General features: G+C 41.2%; 1 protein-coding gene across 1 annotated transcript in view; it reads left to right on the top strand.

Moving 5' to 3' along the window:
* Positions 1–27,717, top strand: part of LOC126235024 (ATP-binding cassette sub-family C member 4-like) — a 181,765-nt gene that overhangs the window by 98,577 nt on the left and 55,471 nt on the right. The window contains exons 14-16 of the mRNA XM_049943760.1: positions 1,337–1,545; positions 3,769–4,123; positions 7,752–7,902. Coding sequence (XP_049799717.1) covers positions 1,337–1,545; positions 3,769–4,123; positions 7,752–7,902 — 715 coding nt within the window. The remainder of the gene's footprint in view (positions 1–1,336; positions 1,546–3,768; positions 4,124–7,751; positions 7,903–27,717) is intronic.

Raw genomic sequence — 27,717 nt, 5'->3', positions numbered from 1 at the left:
GAGAAGGCTTTTAAAAAGTAAATGCAATATCTGAAGTCCACTCCTTGTCTAGTTTGTTTGATTAAGACGCTATAACTTAGCCACTGACGTCTTTCAAATACACTGGGGTCGTCCTTTTTTCGAAAAAGTGCTGATTGGCGTGAAAAACCCATCGCACATACGTCTAAAACCTTAATTTCAGCTCAATTAAAGTAATCCCAAATCTGAAAAGAATCCCTTGCGACAGTTTTCGCATTCAGAAATTCCATTTATTTCTCTGTGATACAAAATTTCACGTCATTATTGACCATAAACCGCTGATTTCTTGTTTTCCCCTAACTTAATCCTTCCTGGAAAAACCGCCAACGCTCCACCCGTTTCTTCTGGGTAGTTATACAATTCATTATTGGTGTACAAGATGACATGCAAATGCTGATGATCTGTCCAGATTACCCTGACTACCAGACTCCACATGACCCTCAGACCCTCAGGAAAAACTGTATTTCCAAATTGATGATATCCTACAAATTAACTAGAAGATTTTCCTCTCACCGCGGTTATAATTGCAAACGGCACTGTTGACAACCCTCTTCTGAAGTAAGTTATGAGATATTCAACAAGGTTGGCTGGGACACTCTTACAGAAGTACTCACATACTTCTGTCTCAAAAATGTCATCCAAATGGTGAAGGGAGTACTCATGCTGACAAAAGATGATGATCACTGCTGGATGATCATCTTGCCACCAATGGGCATTTCAAACCAAACACAAATGAAGTTGCTTACAAGATAGCATGCCTGCTGGCCCAGCATCACGCAGCAGATCGATAGTCTCTGACATAAGCTGCTAATGATTTCACCTATAGTGGATCAGGCGTACCATCTCTGACGTCTTGCAGGAAGTAAAATCGGTTGCCTTACCAATATGAATTCATATCATGCTGACGCTGTGCATACGTGACTCTGCTGCTTATTTCATCTCACTTGGACAACTTTTTGGATTGATAATGTACTGATGTTGATGCACTGGGGTGACCATGGACGATCTGAATTCTTCTCTTGGTGTGTGTCCATAGCATTACGACGACTTGGAACAGATTGGTTTTGTGATATCCCAGAAAATAATCGTTCATCCATCTTTACTGTGTAATAAAGAGTGCTTGTTGCACTTTAGCAGGCATTGTACGTGTTAGCACATAGCGCACTTATAAGTGAAAGAGAGTACCCTCGAAGGTTTATGATGGTTTCACGGACAACATTTGGACGGTTTCTTTCCCAGTAATTTCAAACTCGGTTGGTCTCCGTCCATAAAGTTATATCGCTGACAGAAATTAACAAAAAATTATCTCTTTTTTCAGAGTGTTTTGTTGGATGAAACTGGTAAACTTCATAGAGATCCAGCGGAGCAGGACAACAGCGAAAAAATGATGCATGAGAACTTCAGGTGGCAAACCGTGTGGAAGTACTTCCGGGCAGCTGGTGGCCTCTGCCTGTTGTTTTCTGTGACTATCATGATAGTCATCGCACAAATTATCACCAGCGGTTCGGACTATGTGGTAACGTTTTGGTAAGAAACTGCAAATAGTACTCTAAATGTCAAATGGTTTATGTTATCTGCAACAAACGTACTCCGTTTCGCAAAATATGATAAGTGTACATCATTACTTTTGTTTCTTTGTCCAAAAAATTACGTTAGGCATGTTTTGTCCTCTCTTTTTATGGTGCTGGAGCAGCCACCATGAATTTTTCATTGATAGAGAAGGATTTTACTTGACGCCGTATAGAAATAATGTAAAGGAAAGTCAAATATACCTGGTTCATGATAATGTAATGACTACAAGAAATTATCATATTATGAGACATTAATAAATGCGCAACGTTTCCTAGATTAACGGCAGAAAATCGTCTGACAATTTAGATGACCTTTATTTATCGCACGCAACAGTATGCCGCCCAATAATTCCCGGCAGATATGGCACATCATTTTGTATTCAAATATGCAAACGCTCCTGCCTCAATCAAAAGTTATGTTGAATGATCAGCTTGCAATGAAAAATAGACGTTGCGTTAGTTACATAACATATCTTATAAAATATAAAAAATTAGCACAAACCTTTTGGATGTTAGAACTATATACCCTGTATTATAAACCATGTATTATATGCAACTTCCTTGCATGCCTTAGTTATACTTTTCTTTAGCTTGACACACACGTAGATTGTCAATTATCAATCTGTCAATATGTTTTTACAAAAGGCACATGCCCATGTCTTGGCCAAGGTGACCCCTCACCCGCGTACTCTTGCTACCGCGTCACGTGCTCACAACGCCACCACGTGGCATCCAATGTCGCGGTGGGCAGTGGTCGTAACGTTTTGGCTGATCATTGCATACTCAATAACAGGGGGCACAGACTGCATTCCTGTCTTATATGCTGTTTACTTCGAATTCTTGTCTCTCGACTTCTCATTATTATTGTTTCATCTTAGTTTCTTATAGCTTGTACCGTTTTTACGTGGACTATGGAATATCTTGAACCACTTTGCATTGTCGAGCGCTTTTTATATGTCGTCAGGACTGCTGCTTTACCTTTTCTGTAGTCAATCGGATTGTCATGTAACATATCATCAGTTTTTTTCTCCAACCACACTTATTTACTTCTGTTCAGCAATTTTTATGGATAAACAGTCATGCTGAATGCATAGTAGTTCATACACTTACCTGTAATTGTTATCACTGGAGGTGTGTGGTTTGTACACCTTGTAAGTAGGCTGTTTAGGTTTTTATATTGGTAACGCCACGTAGTGCTCTGTATGAAAATCACTGGCTGTGCTGTGTGCAGTCTGTGGCTGGTTAGCATTGTTGTAATATTCGATATTGTAGTGTTGGGCAGTTGGCTGTTAACAGCGCATAGCGTTGCGCAGTTGGAGGTGAGCCACCAGCAGTGGTGGATGTGGGGGGAGAGATGGCGGAGTTTTGAGAGCGGATGATCTGGACGTGTGTCCATCAGAGACAGTAAATTTGTAAGACTGGATGTCATGGCCTGATATATATATTATGACTTTTGAACACTATTAAGGTAAATACATTGTTTGTTCTTTATCAAAATCTTTCATTTGCTGACTATGCATATCAGTAGTTAGTGACTTCAGTAGTTAGAACCTTTTATTTAGCTGGCAGTATTGGCGCTCGCTGTATTGCAGTAGTTTGAGTAACGAAGATTTTTGTGAGGTAAGTGATTCATGAAAGGTATAGGTTATTGTTAGTCAGGGCCATTCTTTTGTAGGGATTATTGAAAGTCAGATTGCGTTGCGCTAAAAATATTGTGTGTCAGTTTAGTGTTGATCAGAATAAGTAAAGAGAGTAATGTCTGAGTACGTCAGTTTTGCTCAGCTGTTTGAAAAGCAAATAATGTAAGAGGTTTATCGGCACAGTCATTCATAAATTTTTCTAAGGGGACGTTTCAACCTGTGAAAGCCTCATCGTACGTCTCTGGTCTCATAGATTCTATACGCTGAACTGAATACTCGTTGCTTGCAAGGTTTCCTGTGTAGTTTCGAAAAGCAGGTCACATGCAGTGGTCATCTGAAACATCATATTGCTCAGAGAGCTGTTGGTGGGTAGTACATTTGATTAGAGCACTGTGCAGTAAAGCACTAAATTAGAGGATCGGTCCCTAACTTGTACACTCGGTTAATATGTTAATGTGAAATCTTTTCCGTTATTAATTCTTCGTAACATGTAATGTGGTTGAAACATTCAGTAACTGTAATGCTGCTGATGTGCACAGGTCTAACACGGAGGTACTGAGGACGTCTCTCCAGATGCAACTGGAGGCGGCCGGTGGCAGCAACCAGACGTTGTCAGAGGAGCTGGAGTCCCTCCCTTCCAGCGAGTTCTTCCTGGAACTGTTCGGAGGTCTCGTGGTGGGTTGCATCCTGCTCACACAGATCCGATCCATCGCCTTCTTCAAAATGTGTATGCGAGCGTCGCGAAACATGCATAACACCATGTTCAACTGTATCCTCCGGGCGCCTATGCGCTTCTTCGACACGAACCCATCTGGACGAATTCTCAACAGGTTCTCTAAGGATATGGGATCTACCGATGAACTGCTGCCGCAGTTTTTGATCATGATGATTCAGGTACTTTTTGTAATTCTTTTTCACTAACTTGAATACATTTATCAATGGTGACGTGATAATAATATTCATGATAATAATAATAATAATGTGACGGGAACAATTCCTCGAATTTCATTCTGTTCGGTAGTGCTCTTCTCTCGCTCGATAAGAAACACACATGTCCACCAACAAAATATCTCTCTGAAATCGAAACGCAAACCATAAGAGATATGAGCACATACTCAATAGAAGAGATGTGTTCCACAGCAGCGAAGTGATACAAATGCTCATAGCTCATAACGTATACATTTTAGAGTCCATGTTTACTTTTCCTCTTCTTTTGGTGTAAGGAAACCGTCCTCAAAGTTTGTAAAAGCATTTTTGAAACACCTTGTGTATGATGGTACCTTAAAAGCAAGGGGCTGTCTCGCTTAAACAACTTCGGTGTTTTATATGATTGATGAAACTTGGAAAGCACTGTGGGGCTGCCTTCGCGAGAAGTGTCTATGGATCTGAAACTCGTGGCTTGTATGACATGACTGAAATGTACAACGGAGTCTTAGAGGTAACAAAATTCTTGACATACCCAGCGGGACTATCACTTCTGGAATAAAAGGTATGCAGAAGTGCAGTGGGGATATGATGAAGTCGTAGGTGTACTGATGAAAGATACAGGGTGTCTATGTTTCCCGCTTCAGCATGTATTACAGGTATGGGCCGCATAGAGCTGACGCCACTGTTGTAACCCTAGTCTGGCAGCATTTATTATAGCAAAGTATAACGGATGAAAGGCAGGTGTATTGCTTTGTGGCCTTATACACTATCGAGGAAATTTTTGACGCCAATTGCAAGAGGGTAACCTAAATCTTCTTGTCTTCATCCACTTTTGAAAGGGTCGACCGCTGTGGCCGAGCAGTTCTATGCGCTTCAGCGCGGAACTGCACTGCTGCTACGCTCGTAGGTTCGAATCCCGCCTCGCGCATGGATGTGTGTGACGTCCTTAGGTTAGTTAGGTTGAAGTAGTTCTAAGTCTAGGGGACTGATGACCTCAGATGTTAAGTCCCATAGAGCTTAGAGCCATTTGAACCATTTTTTGAAAGGCTCGTTGTCAGAATTAGGTAATTCAGTATGTCATAATTTTTGGGCTGCCATACCTCACGGTATGCATTAAAAGAATTCTCAGTTGTGGTACGGACAACCATCAGCTATAGAATGAAACGACGACAGTGAAAATTTGTGCAGGATCGGGACTCGTAGCCGAATTTCCCGATTATCGCGAGTGGTCGCCTTTCCATCTGGCTATCCGTGAACGACTCACGGCCACACCAAAACTTCCATATGTCGTCAATTCTGTGTCTACGACGTGAACTCGTACATCCATTATGTATATTCCCTACAGGTGAGACATTTTACTTGAAAGTCGCTTCCCAGCGTCGGCTGGTGAATACACTACTGGCCATTAAAATTACTACACAAAGAAGAAATGCAGATGATAACGGGTATTCATTGGACAAATATATTATACTAGAACTGACATGTGATTACATTTTCACGCAATTTGGGTGCATAGATCCTGAGAAATCAGTACCCAGAACAACCACCTCCAACCGTAATAACGACCTTATACGCCTGGGCATTGAGTCAAACAGAGCTTGGATGGCGTGTACAGCTACAGCTGCCCATGCAGCTTCAACACGATACCACAGTTCATCAAGAGTAGTGACTGGCGTATTGTGACGAGCCAGTTGCTAGGCCACCATTGACCAGACGTTTTCAATTGGTGAGAGATCTGGAGAATGTGCTGGCCAGGGCAGCAGTCGAACATTTTCTGTATCCAGAAAGGCCCGTACAGGACCTGCAACATGCGGTCGTGCATTATCCTGCTGAAATGTAGGGTTTCGCAGGGATCGATTGAAGGGTAGAGCCACGGGTCGTAACACATCTGAAATGTAACGTCCACTGTTCAAAGTGCCGTCAATACGAACAAGAGGTGACCGAGACGTGTAACCAATGGCACCCCATACCATCATGCCGGGTCATACGCCAGTATGGCGATGACGAATACACGCTTCCAGTGTGCTTACACCGCGATGTCGCCAAACACGGATGCGACCATCATGTTGCTGTAAACAGAACCTGGATTCATCCGAAAAAATGACGTTTTGCCATTCGTGCACCCAGGTTCGTCGTTGAGTACACCATCGCAGGCGCTCCTGTCTGTGATACAGCGTCAATGGTAACCGCAGCCATGGTCTCCGAGCTGATAGTCCATGCTACTGCAAAAGTCGTCGAACTGTTCGTGCAGATGGTTGTTGTCTTGCAAACGTTCCCATCTGTTCACTCGGGGATCGAGACGTGGCTGCGCGATCCGTTACAGCCATGCGGATAAGATGCCTGTCATCTCGACTGCTAGTGATACGAGGCCGTCGGGATCCAGTACGGCGTTCCGTATTACATTCCTGAAACCACCGATTCCATACTCTGCTAACAGTCATTGGATCTCGACCAACGCGAGCAGCAAAGTCGCGATACGATAAACCGCAATCGCGATAGGCTACAGTCCGGCCTTTATCAAAGTCGGAAACGTGATGGTACGCACTGCTCCTCCGTACACGAGGCATCACAACAACGTTTCAGCAGGCAACGCCGGTCAACTGCTGTTTGTGTATGAGAAATCGGTTGGAGACTTTCATCTTGTCAGCACGTTGTAGGTGCCGCTACCGGTGCCAAACTTGTGTGAATACTCTCAAAAGCTAATCATTTGCATATCACAGCATGTTCTTCCTGTCGGTTGAATTTCGCGTCTGTAGCACGTCATCTTCGTGGTGTAGCAGTTTTAATGGCCAGTAGTGTACAATATTGCCGGGCTTGTGTTATTCTGAAGTCGGAAACGTGATGGTACGCACTGCTCCTCCGTACACGAGGCATCACAACAACGTTTCACCAGGCAACGCCGGTCAACTGCTGTTTGTGTATGAGAAATCGGTTGGAAACTTTCATCTTGTCAGCACGTTGTAGGTGCCGCTACCGGTGCCAAACTTGTGTGAATACTCTCAAAAGCTAATCATTTGCATATCACAGCATGTTCTTCCTGTCGGTTGAATTTCGCGTCTGTAGCACGTCATCTTCGTGGTGTAGCAGTTTTAATGGCCAGTAGTGTACAATATTGCCGGGCTTGTGTTATTCTGAATTACGATCCGCAGTTCCTTTGAACATGCAAGATAACATATGTTTTTATTTTTAACATCGTTTGACTTAAGAGTACCAACGTGCCTGCTGTACCCAGCCCCCATTCTGTGACAATTAAACGATTAGCTCGTGAAGTACTTTCGGTGATACAGCCAATTTGTTTCCATTTCCCTAGTTGGAATCCTGGCAGCATGTATATTTAATAACATTGCTCTCATCCCTTGAAGAAGACGACTGGATCGATTGTCGAAATATTGTGAAGAAAAAATGTAGACAACAGGTCGGCTGTACATCATTAATTAAACTTAAATCAGTTGTTTTACGATGCAGAACCGCTTCATTCCGCCAAATGGCTTGTTAGTAACGGCGCGATTATTGAGCGTCGAGATCTCCACACTTTTGAGATATTCCTAAACGACCTCTTGTATGAAGGAAATCACAATACATTTTCTCGTTTCAGATTTACCTGGTGCTCTTCGGAATTCTGGCTATGGTCCTCGTTGTGAACTACGTTCTTATTGTTCCCATGGCAATCGTCGGAGCATTATTCGTTTACGTGGCAAGAATCTTCATGACCACTGGGAGAAATATTAAGAGACTGGAGGGTGTCCGTAAGTATCGAGTTTTTCACACAATCCAGTAGTTTTTGTCCTAATAAATGTTCACTCTAATTCCACATTTTTAATACGAAGTATAAGTTGTGTGTGTGTGTGTGTGTATGTGTGTGTGTATGTGTGTGTGTGTGTGTGTGTGTGTGTGTGTGTGTGGAGGGGAGGGGATTGATAAGAACTGAACTACTCCCATGAGCAGTCGTGTCTCCGCAATATCCTTTCTTCCAGGAGTGCTAGTTTCAAAGGAGAGCTAAAAAATAAATAACAGCATTGTACATTAACATAAGAATGAAATTTCCTCAACAAGGCTACTAAAACTGCAATAAATTTACTGGTATACATTACGCATAAGATTTCTAATATATCTGCTGACAGAGTAATACTGTACATAAATTCAGCGTGCAGAAGCTAGAGTTCTATTTAAAGAAACGGGAACAGAGATAAAACAACGTAAGTAATTGTTACGTTTGTAAAATAATTTTTTAACCGATTACATACATTTTCAGGGACCACTCCTTCTGAAGAAGGGTCAGGGGCTAATAAATGTTCGTTTTGCTACTGGTTGGCTGATTTTTTCAAACTCTGCAGATTTACATAGTTGCTGATACACAGCCATGTCGAAGATTTTGATAATGGTTTCTGTTTTTCCTGTTAATACGGCTGCCATCTATAATTTTCTCCTCCCAAAGTTCTATTTTTATATCTGCCATTGTCATTATTACTATGACGTTACGATCCGCCAAACTGATTTTTACTGATCTTGCTGTGTCGCCCTCTGCCACGTTCCTTCGCACTGTTTTCTTCAAATGAAAATTCTGATTCCCGTAACAAGGTTTTGAATTCTTCTGCGTCACTACCGCACATTCCTGTTAACGATTGCTGATACTGTAAGGGTAACTTCGCGTAGCACAAGCGGATAATGCTGCAAGATTTTTCTTAATCATCGCATCAAGATAGTTGATGGGGCACTTGTAACCAAATGATTCGAAACCTTTACACATCGCAGTTTTCTGTTTTATTCTCTCCTGCGTAGCCTTCGACCAGTAGCTATCCAAGAACGCCTCTTTGAAGTTCTCATAAGATGTGCCTCTTGCAGCATTGCCGCGCATTATTTTCTGATACGTTTCCTTTGAAGTACCCACAAATAAAAGATAGTTTAAATTTCAGAAGCCAATTTGTTGAAAAAAGTATCCCGATTTGAAACAGCCCAATCTAGGGATATATAAAATTTCCGCTTTCTTGATGAGTCTGAAATTTCTGTACTAAAATGGAGTGTTTGAAATCAAAACCTGCAGCCGTTTCCGTTACCGTGTCGCCACTCTGTTTACTCTTATCATTGTGCGCTGTGGGTTCGGAACTTGTTGCTACATTAGGTCCGCACATCGTGTGCATTCCGGCAACAGTCCTTCACCAAGGCATGCAATTGTTTACCGAGGATTCGCTCACATCGGTAAGTCTCATTTGCATAGTTTTACCCTGAAAATTACCAATTTGCTTTTCCAAGCTGCCACCTATTTACGCCTCATGTCTCGTTTTGAAAGCCAAGGGGTACTGTATTTCTTCACTTTCACTTGCTGGAGTTGGATTCATGACGTCTGATCCTTCCTGCACCTTACGAATTTCTTTCTGTAATATACTATATCGGTTGCTTCTCGACAACTTTTCGGTAGCCTCACCAAATCTGCCCATAATGTGTTCATCAACTTTTTTATCCTCAATGGGATTAATACGCTGTTCGCGATTTGATTGCCGTTTCTGTAACTTGCTAACTGAGTTCTGTGATACTTTTACTATCGGTGTCGAGATTTTGCTACTGTATTTTTACCTGCTCGTCAAAGTCTTTTCGCATTTATTCCTGAATTGTTTTTATTTCATCGATTTTATCAGCACGATCTATTTTCTCTCCTAGCTCCTTTACCGTTTTCTCGTTCAGGCGATTGATATGATCAGTCAGTTCTTCGAGAGAACGTTTCGTAAAACCAAACAACATAGCGAGTTTATCTTTCTCCCTTGTTATCAGGCTTTCTGTTAAGTGACGACCCACGAGTGTGCAGCCGAACATTTTTGTGGTTGACTGGTGGGGAGACTGACCCCCTGTCGTCACTATCACCAACATTTTGAATGGTTGCAATTGTTTCTATGTGCTGTGAAATTGCATTTTCCGACCTGGAATTGCTCATAGAATTTGCGTTTTCTAGTGTTGTAAGATGGCAAGAACTATGCCCCTTACATGAAGTCTTTAAAGATCACTGAACTCACGTTGAGCGAACAGTAGGGCTGAATAAAAATGACTGACAAGGCACAATGCATCTTGTAGAGGGTATAGTATGGACGTATTGGAATAATTAATGATGGGTGATGGTTTTAAAGTAATTCACACGACATGTAAACTTTGTGGAAACGCGTCGATGTACTAGAGGCTAGTTCATCCCAGGGAAGTATGAAGAGTTGACCACGGCGCGCGGCTGGGGAGCGGCGAAGGGAAGCGACAATAGGCAGCTTAGGGCAGCTCAAACTCTTGAGAAAGCGGTAACAGGGCCCGGCCTCCAGCTGCCTTAAGGTGAGTGACAGTGAGTGGGTGGTTGACCCCATGCTGGTGTACCAGGAAGCTGACGGAGAACTTGTACGTCTGTTGATAAATGTCCGTCATCCCGTTTTCAGTGAAACATGCGAGAAAGCCACGCAAAGCTACGGTGTAGCGGTCAACATAGACCAAAATATGTGTGTTCGTGACTATAGCAACTTCACGCTGAATTCACGGTCTGCAGAGTCTGAAGTAAATCAGGTGAAGAGCGACAGAATGAAATACGCCGGCCTCCGATGGGAACATAGGACCGAGGAATTTGAAGTACTCTCCTGGGAGTCAGAATTCCGGAAAAATTGGTGTTTTGCGCAGACGCTAACCTTGATGGGTGGCCTGGGAGGAGCTAAATAGCAGAAGTTGAGAGGAAGGTAAATTTTTTGGGAATGTGTTCACTTCCCAGAGCAGGCATTGGCCGGCACTGGGAAGCGACGCATAATTAACGCGACTTGCGTTGCAATTGGCGTAAGTGATTTTGCTGGAGGGGAAACGGAGGTGAAGAGCAGACTGGCAGAAGTCCCCGTAGATGTCTTCCGTTCCCAGCTTGCCTAGAGAGCAGACGTGGCATTCTCTACTCAGCTTGCCTGAGAAAGAGTTAGCATCTCTGCAGTTTAGGACTTAGCAAATGGAACGATTCAGCTTGGAGATAGGAAGTTTTGGTTCAGCTATGTGCTGAGCAAGATAGCTAGGAGTGAATAAACAAGCACAGCCTTGCAGCACCACGAGGTCGGCCGACATCTGCACAACGACGCCGCTCTGCCACGCTGTATTCGGTGATATTGCGCCTGCTCCGGCCACTGATTAATTTGTTGGATCACGTTGGCAAAGTTTCCTCTAGGATTTCATGGGCCATGTATTGTAGAATTCTTCTCGCACTTCGCATTACGCCTGGGTCAGTCGATAGGAATTACTTTTGAGTTGTCATGCTTTACTCCACGCAAACGCAATTTATTACCACTGCCTGATAGGAGAGTCTTGTAATGTGATGATTGAAGGTCGGGAGTTAAAATAAATTTGTGCTAATCGAATGCATCTGTTTTCAATCAAGTAGTTGAAATCCCAAGTCACTTTCTTAATTAATTTTATGTTCAGCATTTGCATCTGGTGTTCAATAGCTGAATATAACATCAATGTGCACCCATTTTTAATTAAAAGTGATCAATTGTGAATCAATTAATGTCAACACTGCCACCGCAGTTCAATCAGGAGTCACAGGGCCTTATTACTTTTTTTGAGTTATCCGATATTGCGGCAGTTTTGCACTCTCTGTTGATCTGTTAGTCAATTAGCTGGGGCGAACACACGCCAAAACCAGATAAGTGGCGGGTGGGGTGTTACAGTGTAACCTTTCGACACCAGATGGTAAATTTTCGAAACCGATAGGATTTGGCAGTTCTGCCGTTACAAGTAATTGTGCTACTGAAATTTCAATCTGAATATCATGCTGCGGCTACTCCATGTTATTAGTTGCATTAGCGACTTGATTTTCTTATGGACTGCGAGCTTTGCTTCTCGTGAACATTTACTGTAACAAAAAACTGTGAAAGATAATAAAAACTTTATCTATTGAGCGCCACGCAGTTGTGATACAAATTAATTTGCTTATCACAAAAATGTCTGTGTACTCAACGAGGAACTTCAACGCCGAACTATAGCGATAATATGTGGGACAGAACCTAATGAACAAAGCTGAAAATACCACAAGTGTTCATAAAATGAACCAGCGCTACACTACCAATATCAAGCAACTACTACCTTTGAAAGAAAGAGGTTTAATTTTGTATTTTAAATGCAAATCCACAGTTAAACTTATTTAATAGCTGTTTCATAGGGGAATCACGAAATTTCGTATATAGGCAGCGTTCGCAATTTTTATGCGAAATACCTGTTGGAGTTGTTATTTTATTAAGTGTTCTCTGACTCGTGTGTGCATATGTGAAATGCCACACAATTCCCCTCAGGTTGAATATCTAAGTGAGCGCGAGAATCTCAAAAAGCGCATCTAAAGGTTCAAAAGGCTCTGAGCACTATGGGGCTTAATATCTGAGGTCATAAGTCCCCTAGAACTTAGAACTACTTAAACCTAACAAACCTAAGGACATCACACACATCCATGCCTGAGGCAGGATTCGAACCTGCGACCACAGCGGTCGCGTGGTTCCAGAATTAAGCGCCTTGAACCGCTCGGTCACAGAGGCCGTCCGTATCTAAAGGAACGAATATGAAACTGTGACACTGAATTTAAGATCTGTTATTTGGCACAAATTACAACTGCGCCTAACTATTTGTACTAACGAATCTGACTTACATGAATTGAATTTGGTACTTCTTAATAATGCATCTGACTTACATGAGTAGTATACTAAGGGGGGTTTTGGGACACATTTTGGGACGTATATACGCAGCTAAGGTTAGCTGCGGTACCGTACCCAAGCTGCCGTCGCTTCTCATCTGTTCATTACGTCACACTTGGCATCCTTCCAGCTGGCGGGCTACACAGGCACGTACGCACAGACGTAAACACGCACACGCACACACACACACACACACACACACACACACACACACACACACACACGTAAACACGCACACGCACACACACACACACACACACACACACACACACACACACACGTAAACACGCACACATGCACACACACACACACACACACACACACACACACACACCTAAACCAGCATATGTAAGATGTAATTCAACATTTATTATACATATTATTTTTGCAAATTAATCCAGCTGTTGTGTGCACTGCTGAATCCAAGCCACTTTACCAGTGCCTTATTTCCTTTCTTACGTATGATTCTCTCAACAATGTACGTTGATGGATATTTTGTTTTTTGTAGCTCTTCTGCATAGAAAGCTCCAGCTATGGGCTGAGATTTGTAATCTTCAAGGAGATATGTTCTCGGATTGGTTTCTTGCACTTTACGTATTTTGAAAATTTCCGTGGATAACGAACTGCGCGAATTATTGCAGTGCGTAGGCGATTTCCGCACTGAACGACACTGGCAGCAAGAATTCCGCCCTGAATCCGCCTGGGACAGCGCTCTCCACGGCGAATCGCTCTGGCAGCACGATTTCCGTATAGGGCTGCACTGAAGGAGGGAATCTCTCAGTGTTGATGACAGTGGACTGGAAGCGCCTAAACGCTGCATCTTCGATATCCTGTTGGGCTGACCTGTTGTCTCCTGGCGATGTGAACCTGGAAATATCGTACTTCGTTAATGGTTGATTCCAATATAACAAGTAATTTTAAGACATTGTCACTGTGCATATTTATGTTACGCGTATCTGCCCACTTATCAAGAAACTGAAGGCATCTTAGGAACACCATTGTATTTTCCTTTGACCCAGACTATTTTATTACACTATCACATACTCGCGAAAATAAACGACAATGCTTATGTCGATGTAAAGACGAAGTCCTAAGTTTTTGTATCACACTAAGCCATATTTCTGATCTGCACGCACGTTACTTTATTTTCGGTATTACTTAGCTGTCACAATTAAACTACTAAGGAGCTGCTTAGTCTCCACCAATAATTTTTAATGCTGGCCCATACATGCAAATCCTGGATTCGATATTTTTAACTCCATGATCACTTTAAAATTTCCTCCGACACAGCCTCTTAGTAACTTCGCCTGCGGCATCAAAATTATCCTTGACTCGCAGTGGTGTTTATCAGGGCTCATAAATGTCAGTGAAAAGATTTCAGGAAACTATGTACCTAAATTATGTTGAACAATCTGAAAGCTTATGGGAAAATCTTAACGCTGTGTCTTTAAAAGCAGCTTTATTGAATTGTCAGGTTTAGCTAAAGGTAATAACATCTAAGTAGCTGCTAGGGTTCATCTTTTTTACTCTCTTACTGCAGCAACTAATTTTGTATTCACAGGGGCTGATTTAACGCCACTTGTAAACAAGGCGTATATTCGAATGCCCAAGAGGTTTTACGTAGCAGGTACGCGGCTAAGGCTGAGTCTCTTTAGTAATTGCTGCAGTCATTTTTGGTGGAAACTCGTTCGATACGATTATGACACTCGCGTCTGATTAGTAATACCTATTCGAAGTGACGCACAAGTGCTCTCAGTTTCAATGGAAGTGAGAACCGTCCCATAATATTTTTTACATTCCACGTTACGAAAATCAAACTAAGCATTTCAGTCGTTCGTATGTAATACTCAGTTCTCAGTAAACAGACCACGACAAGTACATGCAAATGGAACTGTATCTTTTGAATACTGCCACAAAAAATGTTAAGCATTACTATAACAATTCATTATTTAACGTTTCAGTGCAGTGGTCTCATTAGTTGTCTATGCAGTTAACAACAAATCTAATAGCAGGAGGACCGCTTTTTAAGTGAATCACCACAGTACATACACATTAAGTAGCACCACTATGTACGACCGAAGGACTAGTGCACTCCTTATGGCACCTTTGGACTGCCAAAATTTGTTCAGCATTAAGAACATACTTTGCATCAACCTCAAGTATGCTTTACTTTTGTTGCCACATTGATAGTGATCCAGCACCCCTTTGTTACACATCAACGAGACAAGTATAGGAAATTTAATTTGCAGACTTTCGAAAGGATTGGTTTCCAGATGCTGTACCATCGAAGTCGCTAGAATACCCCACGTCTCTCTTTGAAGCAGATATTTGCACAAGAAATTCCTGACCGTCTAGATGGCACCTTACATTAACAGCTGAGACACTCAATCATTAATTCAAAATAATGTAATAATTATGCTATTGCGAAATTTACAGATGATGTACCGACCAGTGTGTGCCCTGTTTTACTGAATTTTAGTGTTACTTTATTACACACAGTAATTTATTGCCGAGTAGCTTTAGCAATGATGAAGCATGCTGGGAAGATTAAAATTACCCATGGAAGTGACGTAAGTAATTCTCTGAAGGATATATGCTGTCTTCAGGTGCATCAGCCTCTAGCTGAGTCGAGTGTCTTGTGTTGAAGGCATTATCAACATTTAGAAACTTTACCCAGAAGTGAAGATAAAATGAAGTTTTTCAAAAATTCTGAAGTGATTAGATTTTGTGGCTGTTTATGCATTCCATCAGTCCACATACTTACCGATTTCTGACCAGTGCTTGCATTTTTTTCCATGCCAAATCACTACCTTTCTCGAAGCTTTGTAACACCATAATTGGGCAGCAGAATGACAAATTTCGTAATATCACCAAGTTGGAGCTATGTCGCTCAAGTATAAAACTTGTCTTATTGATTGATTTATTTGTTTGACGTCTTCTCGATTAGAAAGTGAAGTATTCTACGTGGCAGTATTAACGTTGAAAAGTAAGTAGTCTTGTGCAACTAGAGTATTTTCTTTCATGATCGAGAACAGATCAGTTTATGAAGATGTGCCTGTCCTAGTTCAAATTTCTCAAGATGTTCTTTTCTGTCATTAAAGTAATTATTAAACTGGTAGCGATTTCCATTTGAAGTGGTTGGGCTAGCAGACAACGATGATACTTTTCCCTTCCATACTTTCTCGATAGGCCTAATGTCTAGATTAACCATTCATCCTGTGCATTCTTTTGTACAAACTGTCACTTTCCTGGTTTGTCAATACCATGTACGTTTTAAGAGATATGCAATACGTGGTTCAAATACTGAGCTTTCCTGACTGTTTAGCTTTAAGAAACCCTTACTTCTGTCACAGCATTTAAGTAACTACGATAGGAAAGTGATAGCTGTTTCAGTATGTTAACATATTTAAGCCTCTGTATCCAAATGCCAATGAATTGCTAAGCTAGCATCGCATTATTTTTTTTAATTATTGCTTCGCAGGAGATAGGTTTGAGGGAAAGAATTTGAAACTGGTAGAGTACCGCGACGTTTATAGAAGTCGATGGTGGAATGTTAATGTTTGGATATTGTTCTAAGGCCGAAGTCTGAAGAATGTTTTCGGGGAGTGTGAAGCTGAATTCTTAATATTCACAATGTTTGAAGCACTTTTTCGAGTTTGTGATCATGGCAGGATTTCACTGATGGAAGGAAGTTATCCACAGAAAAATTTTGCTTTCCGTCACACTGCTGCTGCTGCCGCCGCCTTCGTTTAACTTCGTAGGTACTGGCTGTTTCAGAGCAACACCCTTTTTGGAAAAAAAAAATACGTATACTTATTTTTGACGAGATGCTTTGGACATACCATCAAGTAAATGAGTAAAGCTACATCTTCCATAGTAATTATTTGCAGCAGAGAGAAAATTAAGGCAGTGTGTCTTTAGCTGAAGCATACGCCACTTTGTGAGATTTGTCGTGTTTAGGCTCCTCGTTGTGGAATTTGAAACGTTAAAAATTCAGCCTTACCAGAACTTTTAGATTTAGTAGTAGCGTTTAAAGATGGAACAACTTGGCCGTTATTCCATTATATGGCAGGCTATCAACACTGTGCTTAGAAAGCCAGTTGGACATCATATTAAGATATTGTGAAGTATTAAGAAACCACGGCCAGATGATGTAATATTGATAACGGATAAGTTATGATGGACCCATCCAAGCAATGCTGTCATCTGTTTCGCATGTTTGGCTTCACAAAATCCTTGAAAGGGCATTTTTTGCTACGGCAAGCAGATCGAAGCCTTTTGCTTTTGACAGTGATACCTAATGAAGACCAGATACTTGGAGGACTTCACCATCTAAACAACCACACAATTCACTCCAGTGTTTCTATGCTGTGCCAATATTTTAATAAATTTACAAGGAGAAAAATGATAAATAGCACAGAAAATATAACCTCTCACTGAAGAATCTGCACCGTCTCACAAAGTAGCTGGTAAATGAAACATTTTACGTTAACTTTTAGAAAGCATGAAAGAAAAATCTGTCCTGATATTTAGAATTAGTCAAACGTAAATACACTTACGATTAAAGTTACCAGTTTATCACCTCTGTGAAGCAGTATGAAACAGGCTTTTTTTTTCTCTATTCAGGAACGTTTCAACCAGAGAAATCCAAGCGAAGCTTTACGTTGTGAATTTACAAATTTCAGTAAGGATTTTACATGTGCTCGTGTGACGCGTTTTTGTTTCCAAAGAAATTTGTTCTAATTACATATTACCTAAGTTGAAGATTACCTAATTTTAACTGTATTCTGTAAGTTCAGTAAACAATGTATAGACGTTTTAACTCTCGATACAGCTTCCAAGATTGTAGTAACTAATTTGTGACCAATGTATTGCGAACTGCCATCACAGCATTCAATACTATCAACTAGATTTCCGCGTTTGTGTTTATCTTTTGTTAGACACTAACACGCCGTGACACCTAGGAAGGTAGTCAATTCGGCGGCATAATCACGTCACAGCACACGCGTTAAGGCTTTCTTTTCTGAATGGCGATGGCTGAACACAGCCGACTCCACAACAGTTCCGTGCATCGCGACCGGAGATTGGAGACAAATCTTATACAAACTGCACTTCATCACCCAAAATACTGCTTTCACAATCACAGAATGTCAGATATGCGAAAGGACCGTCATAACCGACAAGGCCGTCATTGGTGAATTGTACAGAAGACAACAGCCGATTTAGCGTTGAGCCATGAAAGTCAATCGGCTACTAGACAGCTATGTACATCTCTGGAGTAGCTGTCAAGTTCTTTTAAATTCCTACGTTGGTTGAGTTAGTTACTGCGTATTTCGAGACCACGTAAAAGCTGCGACAATATGGAAATATTGTTACAGGCTAAGTTTTCACTATCTGCATTCATTTCGATATTACTTAATATTTAGCACAATCGCCAACTACGTCTATAGAATGTTTCATGAACCTGAATAGCAACGTGCACTGAGGCTACATCTGATTCCATCAGGGACTACGGGAAATACTGGCCCTGTAACAGACTTCTCTCCTCATAAGTCTCCCTGCAGACATCACGAACGCTCGTCTCCATCTGGGGCCAGGCAGGAGATGTGTCAATGAATGACATCCGTAACTGATGTGTGATCTACAGCGCGTGTAAACGTGCAGCTATGAAGCACTGAATTATTCACGAATACTAACACTTCCTGCTCAAGACTGGCCGCAGCAGCTCCCAAGACCTGTGATGCCACGTGCTGTGACGTACGCACCGCAGTCTGCTTCGTGGGCCTCTCGTTCCAGGTGATAACTTCCCTTGCAATACGCGACACATTGAGACGCATGACATCACCGAGCAATAGAGACTTACAATGCACGTGAATCAGTGCCACAATAACAGTCTATTCGATGGTACTCATTTCTGGAACATCACATTAACTCTTCACAAATTCTTAAGGGGATTGATAATATCTCAGACAAAATATCAGAATTTGATACAGTTTATGTACCCTGCTACGTTTGGGCTGTTTCACCTTCACGTTCTATCTTCACGAACATACCAACATATGGCATTCTCAGATGCCAGAGGAAGGTATTGTGACATCCGTAACTATCTACTCATTTCACAATGAAATTTCATAAATGTTTGTAGAAGGTAAAAATTTAGAATGACGTAACCTTAGCGCAAGCTGAAATTCGTAGTGGGTTCTGGCGGGTTTCTCTAGAACATGCCATTCACTGTTCTACCCGCTCTGTATTAAGACTTCGGAGTAATTGCTCACTTAGAGAATTTTATGATCGGTGATGCACTCTGCTTTTGAAATTGTAAAATTCGTTTAGAGGCACAAACTGTCTTTGGAGGCATCTACAGTAAGACGTTTTCAAAGTGCGTCTTCAGAGGGGGGGACAAATTCCTACTGCCGTTTCACAGGGTTTAATAGACTACTTGTATCCTTTCTGTGTATGTACTATTTCTCTAACAGAAGTCTTTATCCCTCCTGATCCTCTAACTGTAATAGCAACAAATACAAGGCACAGAACTACACAAAGAATGAATTGTCTGTCACTGAGTTGTTCGCAATGTAGATATAACTTGCTCATTCACTTCTGTGCAGTGAAGACTATCATTACCAGCGTAGTATTGGGTAAAAGAAATTAGTGAAAGAATCTAAATGTGTGGATTCTTACCAGAACTAGATAGATTATTGCACTTAAACCTATATTGTCCTTGTTAGCTCAACGTGTAATATCTGATTTTAGTAATTTAATTATGTTGTTGGCTTACTCCCCCCAATTATGGATTAAGTGCATCATAAATTTGGTATGTTACGCGCTACTCATCCTTTACCTAGCACATTTGTTAAGCATATAACGAAGCAGCGAGTTTGCCAGTAACAGCATCCATAAATGTTAGGGGCAAATAGCGACGACTATTACAGGATCAGTAAATTATGCAGGTACAACGCCGTTAGCCTCTTTAGGGAAGTTCTGGCAGACAAAAACGCGTCAACGCTTTAATCTTCCTTGGTTGGCATTACTTCCGTCATTTCGCATCTAGTATCGCATCTAGCTTCTGTAAAGCTCTCCTGCGACGAGGTACTGGCAGAAGTAAAGCTGTGAGTACCGGGCGTGAGTCGTGCTTCGGTTGCTCAGGTGGTAGAGCACTTGCCCGCGAAAGGCAAAGGTCCCGAGTTCGAGTCTCGGTCGGGCACAGTTTTAATCGGGCAGGAAGTTTCGAAGTTAAAATGTTTCACAATAATGTTGATGTACAGAAATGGAAAACCACTACACCGATACTAGATGCGAAATGACGGAAGTAATGCCAACCAAGGAAGATTAAAGCGTTGACGCGTTTTTGTCTGCCAGAACTTCCCTAAAGAGGCTAACGGCGTTGTACCTGCATAATTTACTGATCCTGTAATAGTCGTCGCTATTTGCCCCTAACATTTATGGATGCTGTTACTGGCAAACTCGCTGCTTCGTTATATGCTTAACAAATGTGCTAGGTAAAGGATGAGTAGCGCGTAACATACCAAATTTATGATGCACTTAATCCATAATTGGGGGGAGTAAGCCAACAACATAATTAAATTACTAAAATCAGATATTACACGTTGAGCTAACAAGGACAATATAGGTTTAAGTGCAATAATCTATCTAGTTCTGGTAAGAATCCACACATTTAGATTCTTTCACTAATTTCTTTTACCCAATACTACGCTGGTAATGATAGTCTTCACTGCACAGAAGTGAATGAGCAAGTTATATCTACATTGCGAACAACTCAGTGACAGACAATTCATTCTTTGTGTAGTTCTGTGCCTTGTATTTGTTGCTATTACAGTTAGAGGATCAGGAGGGATAAAGACTTCTGTTAGAGAAATAGTACATACACAGAAAGGATACAAGTAGTCTATTAAACCCTGTGAAACGGCAGTAGGAATTTGTCCCCCCCTCTGAAGACGCACTTTGAAAACGTCTTACTGTAGATGCCTCCAAAGACAGTTTGTGCCTCTAAACGAATTTTACAATTTCAAAAGCAGAGTGCATCACCGATCATAAAATTCTCTAAGTGAGCAATTACTCCGAAGTCTTAATACAGAGCGGGTAGAACAGTGAATGGCATGTTCTAGAGAAACCCGCCAGAACCCACTACGAATTTCAGCTTGCGCTAAGGTTACGTCATTCTAAATTTTTACCTTCTACAAACATTTATGAAATTTCATTGTGAAATGAGTAGATAGTTACGGATGTCACAATACCTTCCTCTGGCATCTGAGAATGCCATATGTTGGTATGTTCGTGAAGATAGAACGTGAAGGTGAAACAGCCCAAACGTAGCAGGGTACATAAACTGTATCAAATTCTGATATTTTGTCTGAGATATTATCAATCCCCTTAAGAATTTGTGAAGAGTTAATGTGATGTTCCAGAAATGAGTACCATCGAATAGACTGTTATTGTGGCACTGATTCACGTGCATTGTAAGTCTCTATTGCTCGGTGATGTCATGCGTCTCAATGTGTCGCGTATTGCAAGGGAAGTTATCACCTGGAACGAGAGGCCCACGAAGCAGACTGCGGTGCGTACGTCACAGCACGTGGCATCACAGGTCTTGGGAGCTGCTGCGGCCAGTCTTGAGCAGGAAGTGTTAGTATTCGTGAATAATTCAGTGCTTCATAGCTGCACGTTTACACGCGCTGTAGATCACACATCAGTTACGGATGTCATTCATTGACACATCTCCTGCCTGGCCCCAGATGGAGACGAGCGTTCGTGATGTCTGCAGGGAGACTTATGAGGAGAGAAGTCTGTTACAGGGCCAGTATTTCCCGTAGTCCCTGATGGAATCAGATGTAGCCTCAGTGCACGTTGCTATTCAGGTTCATGAAACATTCTATAGACGTAGTTGGCGATTGTGCTAAATATTAAGTAATATCGAAATGAATGCAGATAGTGAAAACTTAGCCTGTAACAATATTTCCATATTGTCGCAGCTTTTACGTGGTCTCGAAATACGCAGTAACTAACTCAACCAACGTAGGAATTTAAAAGAACTTGACAGCTACTCCAGAGATGTACATAGCTGTCTAGTAGCCGATTGACTTTCATGGCTCAACGCTAAATCGGCTGTTGTCTTCTGTACAATTCACCAATGACGGCCTTGTCGGTTATGACGGTCCTTTCGCATATCTGACATTCTGTGATTGTGAAAGCAGTATTTTGGGTGATGAAGTGCAGTTTGTATAAGATTTGTCTCCAATCTCCGGTCGCGATGCACGGAACTGTTGTGGAGTCGGCTGTGTTCAGCCATCGCCATTCAGAAAAGAAAGCCTTAACGCGTGTGCTGTGACGTGATTATGCCGCCGAATTGACTACCTTCCTAGGTGTCACGGCGTGTTAGTGTCTAACAAAAGATAAACACAAACGCGGAAATCTAGTTGATAGTATTGAATGCTGTGATGGCAGTTCGCAATACATTGGTCACAAATTAGTTACTACAATCTTGGAAGCTGTATCGAGAGTTAAAACGTCTATACATTGTTTACTGAACTTACAGAATACAGTTAAAATTAGGTAATCTTCAACTTAGGTAATATGTAATTAGAACAAATTTCTTTGGAAACAAAAACGCGTCACACGAGCACATGTAAAATCCTTACTGAAATTTGTAAATTCACAACGTAAAGCTTCGCTTGGATTTCTCTGGTTGAAACGTTCCTGAATAGAGAAAAAAAAAGCCTGTTTCATACTGCTTCACAGAGGTGATAAACTGGTAACTTTAATCGTAAGTGTATTTACGTTTGACTAATTCTAAATATCAGGACAGATTTTTCTTTCATGCTTTCTAAAAGTTAACGTAAAATGTTTCATTTACCAGCTACTTTGTGAGACGGTGCAGATTCTTCAGTGAGAGGTTATATTTTCTGTGCTATTTATCATTTTTCTCCTTGTAAATTTATTAAAATATTGGCACAGCATAGAAACACTGGAGTGAATTGTGTGGTTGTTTAGATGGTGAAGTCCTCCAAGTATCTGGTCTTCATTAGGTATCACTGTCAAAAGCAAAAGGCTTCGATCTGCTTGCCGTAGCAAAAAATGCCCTTTCAAGGATTTTGTGAAGCCAAACATGCGAAACAGATGACAGCATTGCTTGGATGGGTCCATCATAACTTATCCGTTATCAATATTACATCATCTGGCCGTGGTTTCTTAATACTTCACAATATCTTAATATGATGTCCAACTGGCTTTCTAAGCACAGTGTTGATAGCCTGCCATATAATGGAATAACGGCCAAGTTGTTCCATCTTTAAACGCTACTACTAAATCTAAAAGTTCTGGTAAGGCTGAATTTTTAACGTTTCAAATTCCACAACGAGGAGCCTAAACACGACAAATCTCACAAAGTGGCGTATGCTTCAGCTAAAGACACACTGCCTTAATTTTCTCTCTGCTGCAAATAATTACTATGGAAGATGTAGCTTTACTCATTTACTTGATGGTATGTCCAAAGCATCTCGTCAAAAATAAGTATACGTATTTTTTTTTTCCAAAAAGGGTGTTGCTCTGAAACAGCCAGTACCTACGAAGTTAAACGAAGGCGGCGGCAGCAGCAGCAGTGTGACGGAAAGCAAAATTTTTCTGTGGATAACTTCCTTCCATCAGTGAAATCCTGCCATGATCACAAACACGAAAAAGTGCTTCAAACATTGTGAATATTAAGAATTCAGCTTCACACTCCCCGAAAACATTCTTCAGACTTCGGCCTTAGAACAATATCCAAACATTAACATTCCACCATCGACTTCTATAAACGTCGCGGTACTCTACCAGTTTCAAATTCTTTCCCTCAAACCTATCTCCTGCGAAGCAATAATTAAAAAAAATAATGCGATGCTAGCTTAGCAATTCATTGGCATTTGGATACAGAGGCTTAAATATGTTAACATACTGAAACAGCTATCACTTTCCTATCGTAGTTACTTAAATGCTGTGACAGAAGTAAGGGTTTCTTAAAGCTAAACAGTCAGGAAAGCTCAGTATTTGAACCACGTATTGCATATCTCTTAAAACGTACATGGTATTGACAAACCAGGAAAGTGACAGTTTGTACAAAAGAATGCACAGGATGAATGGTTAATCTAGACATTAGGCCTATCGAGAAAGTATGGAAGGGAAAAGTATCATCGTTGTCTGCTAGCCCAACCACTTCAAATGGAAATCGCTACCAGTTTAATAATTACTTTAATGACAGAAAAGAACATCTTGAGAAATTTGAACTAGGACAGGCACATCTTCATAAACTGATCTGTTCTCGATCATGAAAGAAAATACTCTAGTTGCACAAGACTACTTACTTTTCAACGTTAATACTGCCACGTAGAATACTTCACTTTCTAATCGAGAAGACGTCAAACAAATAAATCAATCAATAAGACAAGTTTTATACTTGAGCGACATAGCTCCAACTTGGTGATATTACGAAATTTGTCATTCTGCTGCCCAATTATGGTGTTACAAAGCTTCGAGAAAGGTAGTGATTTGGCATGGAAAAAAAAATGCAAGCACTGGTCAGAAATCGGTAAGTATGTGGACTGGTGGAATGCATAAACAGCCACAAAATCTAATCACTTCAGAATTTTTGAAAAACTTCATTTTATCTTCACTTCTGGGTAAAGTTTCTAAATGTTGATAATGCCTTCAACACAAGACACTCGACTCAGCTAGAGGCTGATGCACCTGAAGACAGCATATATCCTTCAGAGAATTACTTACGTCACTTCCATGGGTAATTTTAATCTTCCCAGCATGCTTCATCATTGCTAAAGCTACTCGGCAATAAATTACTGTGTGTAATAAAGTAACACTAAAATTCAGTAAAACAGGGCACACACTGGTCGGTACATCATCTGTAAATTTCGCAATAGCATAATTATTACATTATTTTGAATTAATGATTGAGTGTCTCAGCTGTTAATGTAAGGTGCCATCTAGACGGTCAGGAATTTCTTGTGCAAATATCTGCTTCAAAGAGAGACGTGGGGTATTCTAGCGACTTCGATGGTACAGCATCTGGAAACCAATCCTTTCGAAAGTCTGCAAATTAAATTTCCTATACTTGTCTCGTTGATGTGTAACAAAGGGGTGCTGGATCACTATCAATGTGGCAACAAAAGTAAAGCATACTTGAGGTTGATGCAAAGTATGTTCTTAATGCTGAACAAATTTTGGCAGTCCAAAGGTGCCATAAGGAGTGCACTAGTCCTTCGGTCGTACATAGTGGTGCTACTTAATGTGTATGTACTGTGGTGATTCACTTAAAAAGCGGTCCTCCTGCTATTAGATTTGTTGTTAACTGCATAGACAACTAATGAGACCACTGCACTGAAACGTTAAATAATGAATTGTTATAGTAATGCTTAACATTTTTTGTGGCAGTATTCAAAAGATACAGTTCCATTTGCATGTACTTGTCGTGGTCTGTTTACTGAGAACTGAGTATTACATACGAACGACTGAAATGCTTAGTTTGATTTTCGTAACGTGGAATGTAAAAAATATTATGGGACGGTTCTCACTTCCATTGAAACTGAGAGCACATGTGCGTCACTTCGAATAGGTATTACTAATCAGACGCGAGTGTCATAATCGTATCGAACGAGTTTCCACCAAAAATGACTGCAGCAATTACTAAAGAGACTCAGCCTTAGCCGCGTACCTGCTACGTAAAACCTCTTGGGCATTCGAATATACGCCTTGTTTACAAGTGGCGTTAAATCAGCCCCTGTGAATACAAAATTAGTTGCTGCAGTAAGAGAGTAAAAAAGATGAACCCTAGCAGCTACTTAGATGTTATTACCTTTAGCTAAACCTGACAATTCAATAAAGCTGCTTTTAAAGACACAGCGTTAAGATTTTCCCATAAGCTTTCAGATTGTTCAACATAATTTAGGTACATAGTTTCCTGAAATCTTTTCACTGACATTTATGAGCCCTGATAAACACCACTGCGAGTCAAGGATAATTTTGATGCCGCAGGCGAAGTTACTAAGAGGCTGTGTCGGAGGAAATTTTAAAGTGATCATGGAGTTAAAAATATCGAATCCAGGATTTGCATGTATGGGCCAGCATTAAAAATTATTGGTGGAGACTAAGCAGCTCCTTAGTAGTTTAATTGTGACAGCTAAGTAATACCGAAAATAAAGTAACGTGCGTGCAGATCAGAAATATGGCTTAGTGTGATACAAAAACTTAGGACTTCGTCTTTACATCGACATAAGCATTGTCGTTTATTTTCGCGAGTATGTGATAGTGTAATAAAATAGTCTGGGTCAAAGGAAAATACAATGGTGTTCCTAAGATGCCTTCAGTTTCTTGATAAGTGGGCAGATACGCGTAACATAAATATGCACAGTGACAATGTCTTAAAATTACTTGTTATATTGGAATCAACCATTAACGAAGTACGATATTTCCAGGTTCACATCGCCAGGAGACAACAGGTCAGCCCAACAGGATATCGAAGATGCAGCGTTTAGGCGCTTCCAGTCCACTGTCATCAACACTGAGAGATTCCCTCCTTCAGTGCAGCCCTATACGGAAATCGTGCTGCCAGAGCGATTCGCCGTGGAGAGCGCTGTCCCAGGCGGATTCAGGGCGGAATTCTTGCTGCCAGTGTCGTTCAGTGCGGAAATCGCCTACGCACTGCAATAATTCGCGCAGTTCGTTATCCACGGAAATTTTCAAAATACGTAAAGTGCAAGAAACCAATCCGAGAACATATCTCCTTGAAGATTACAAATCTCAGCCCATAGCTGGAGCTTTCTATGCAGAAGAGCTACAAAAAACAAAATATCCATCAACGTACATTGTTGAGAGAATCATACGTAAGAAAGGAAATAAGGCACTGGTAAAGTGGCTTGGATTCAGCAGTGCACACAACAGCTGGATTAATTTGCAAAAATAATATGTATAATAAATGTTGAATTACATCTTACATATGCTGGTTTAGGTGTGTGTGTGTGTGTGTGTGTGTGTGTGTGTGTGTGCATGTGTGCGTGTTTACGTGTGTGTGTGTGTGTGTGTGTGTGTGTGTGTGTGTGTGTGCGTGTGCGTGTTTACGTGTGTGTGTGTGTGTGTGTGTGTGTGTGTGTGTGTGTGTGTGTGTGCGTGTGCGTGTTTACGTCTGTGCGTGCGTGCCTGTGTAGCCCGCCAGCTGGAAGGATGCCAAGTGTGACGTAATGAACAGATGACAAGCGACGGCAGCTTGGGTACGGTACCGCAGCTAACCTTAGCTGCGTATATACGTCCCAAAATGTGTCCCAAAACCCCCCTTAGTATACTACTTACATGCATTTAAATTTAGGACTTCTGTGACTGTACACTCATAACACACAGATTTCAAGGATGAATGGTGTTACTGCTTGAAACAAAGATATTATGTACAATGAATACCATTTATTTTCACCAGATAAAAATGGACAATGAACTTGATTTCAGCAACTGCTGATCACATTAAACATGAACCTTAGCTCCATCAGAAGAACAGTAATGAATTTAATTGAGTTAGTTGACGTGCGTTTTGATATAGGAAGAGGGGAAATGAAAACCAACAGATTCAAACTTCTAGTTCATGAGACAAACATCCTTCTTGAACAGAAATTAATGTGCAGTGCAGATGTTGACGAAATACTGTGCTTGCATGAAAGAGGAAAGAAAAACTCTTGAACAGAAAGTTTAAGTCTCAGGCTTGCCACCTGACTTCCCTACCATGCCAGTGCTCAGCGGTACTTTACCATAGCGAGTGGCTGCACTGCGGCGTCGCGGCCACGGCGACTGGCGGTGGTCGGCGTGCGCTCGGCATGTCGGATCTGTGCTTACAGA

This window comes from Schistocerca nitens, chromosome 2, assembly GCF_023898315.1.
Source record: "Schistocerca nitens isolate TAMUIC-IGC-003100 chromosome 2, iqSchNite1.1, whole genome shotgun sequence".
Lineage (NCBI taxonomy): Eukaryota > Metazoa > Arthropoda > Insecta > Orthoptera > Acrididae > Schistocerca > Schistocerca nitens.
The sequence above is the reverse complement of the archived record's forward strand: the minus strand, read 5'-3'. Positions and strand labels throughout refer to the sequence as shown.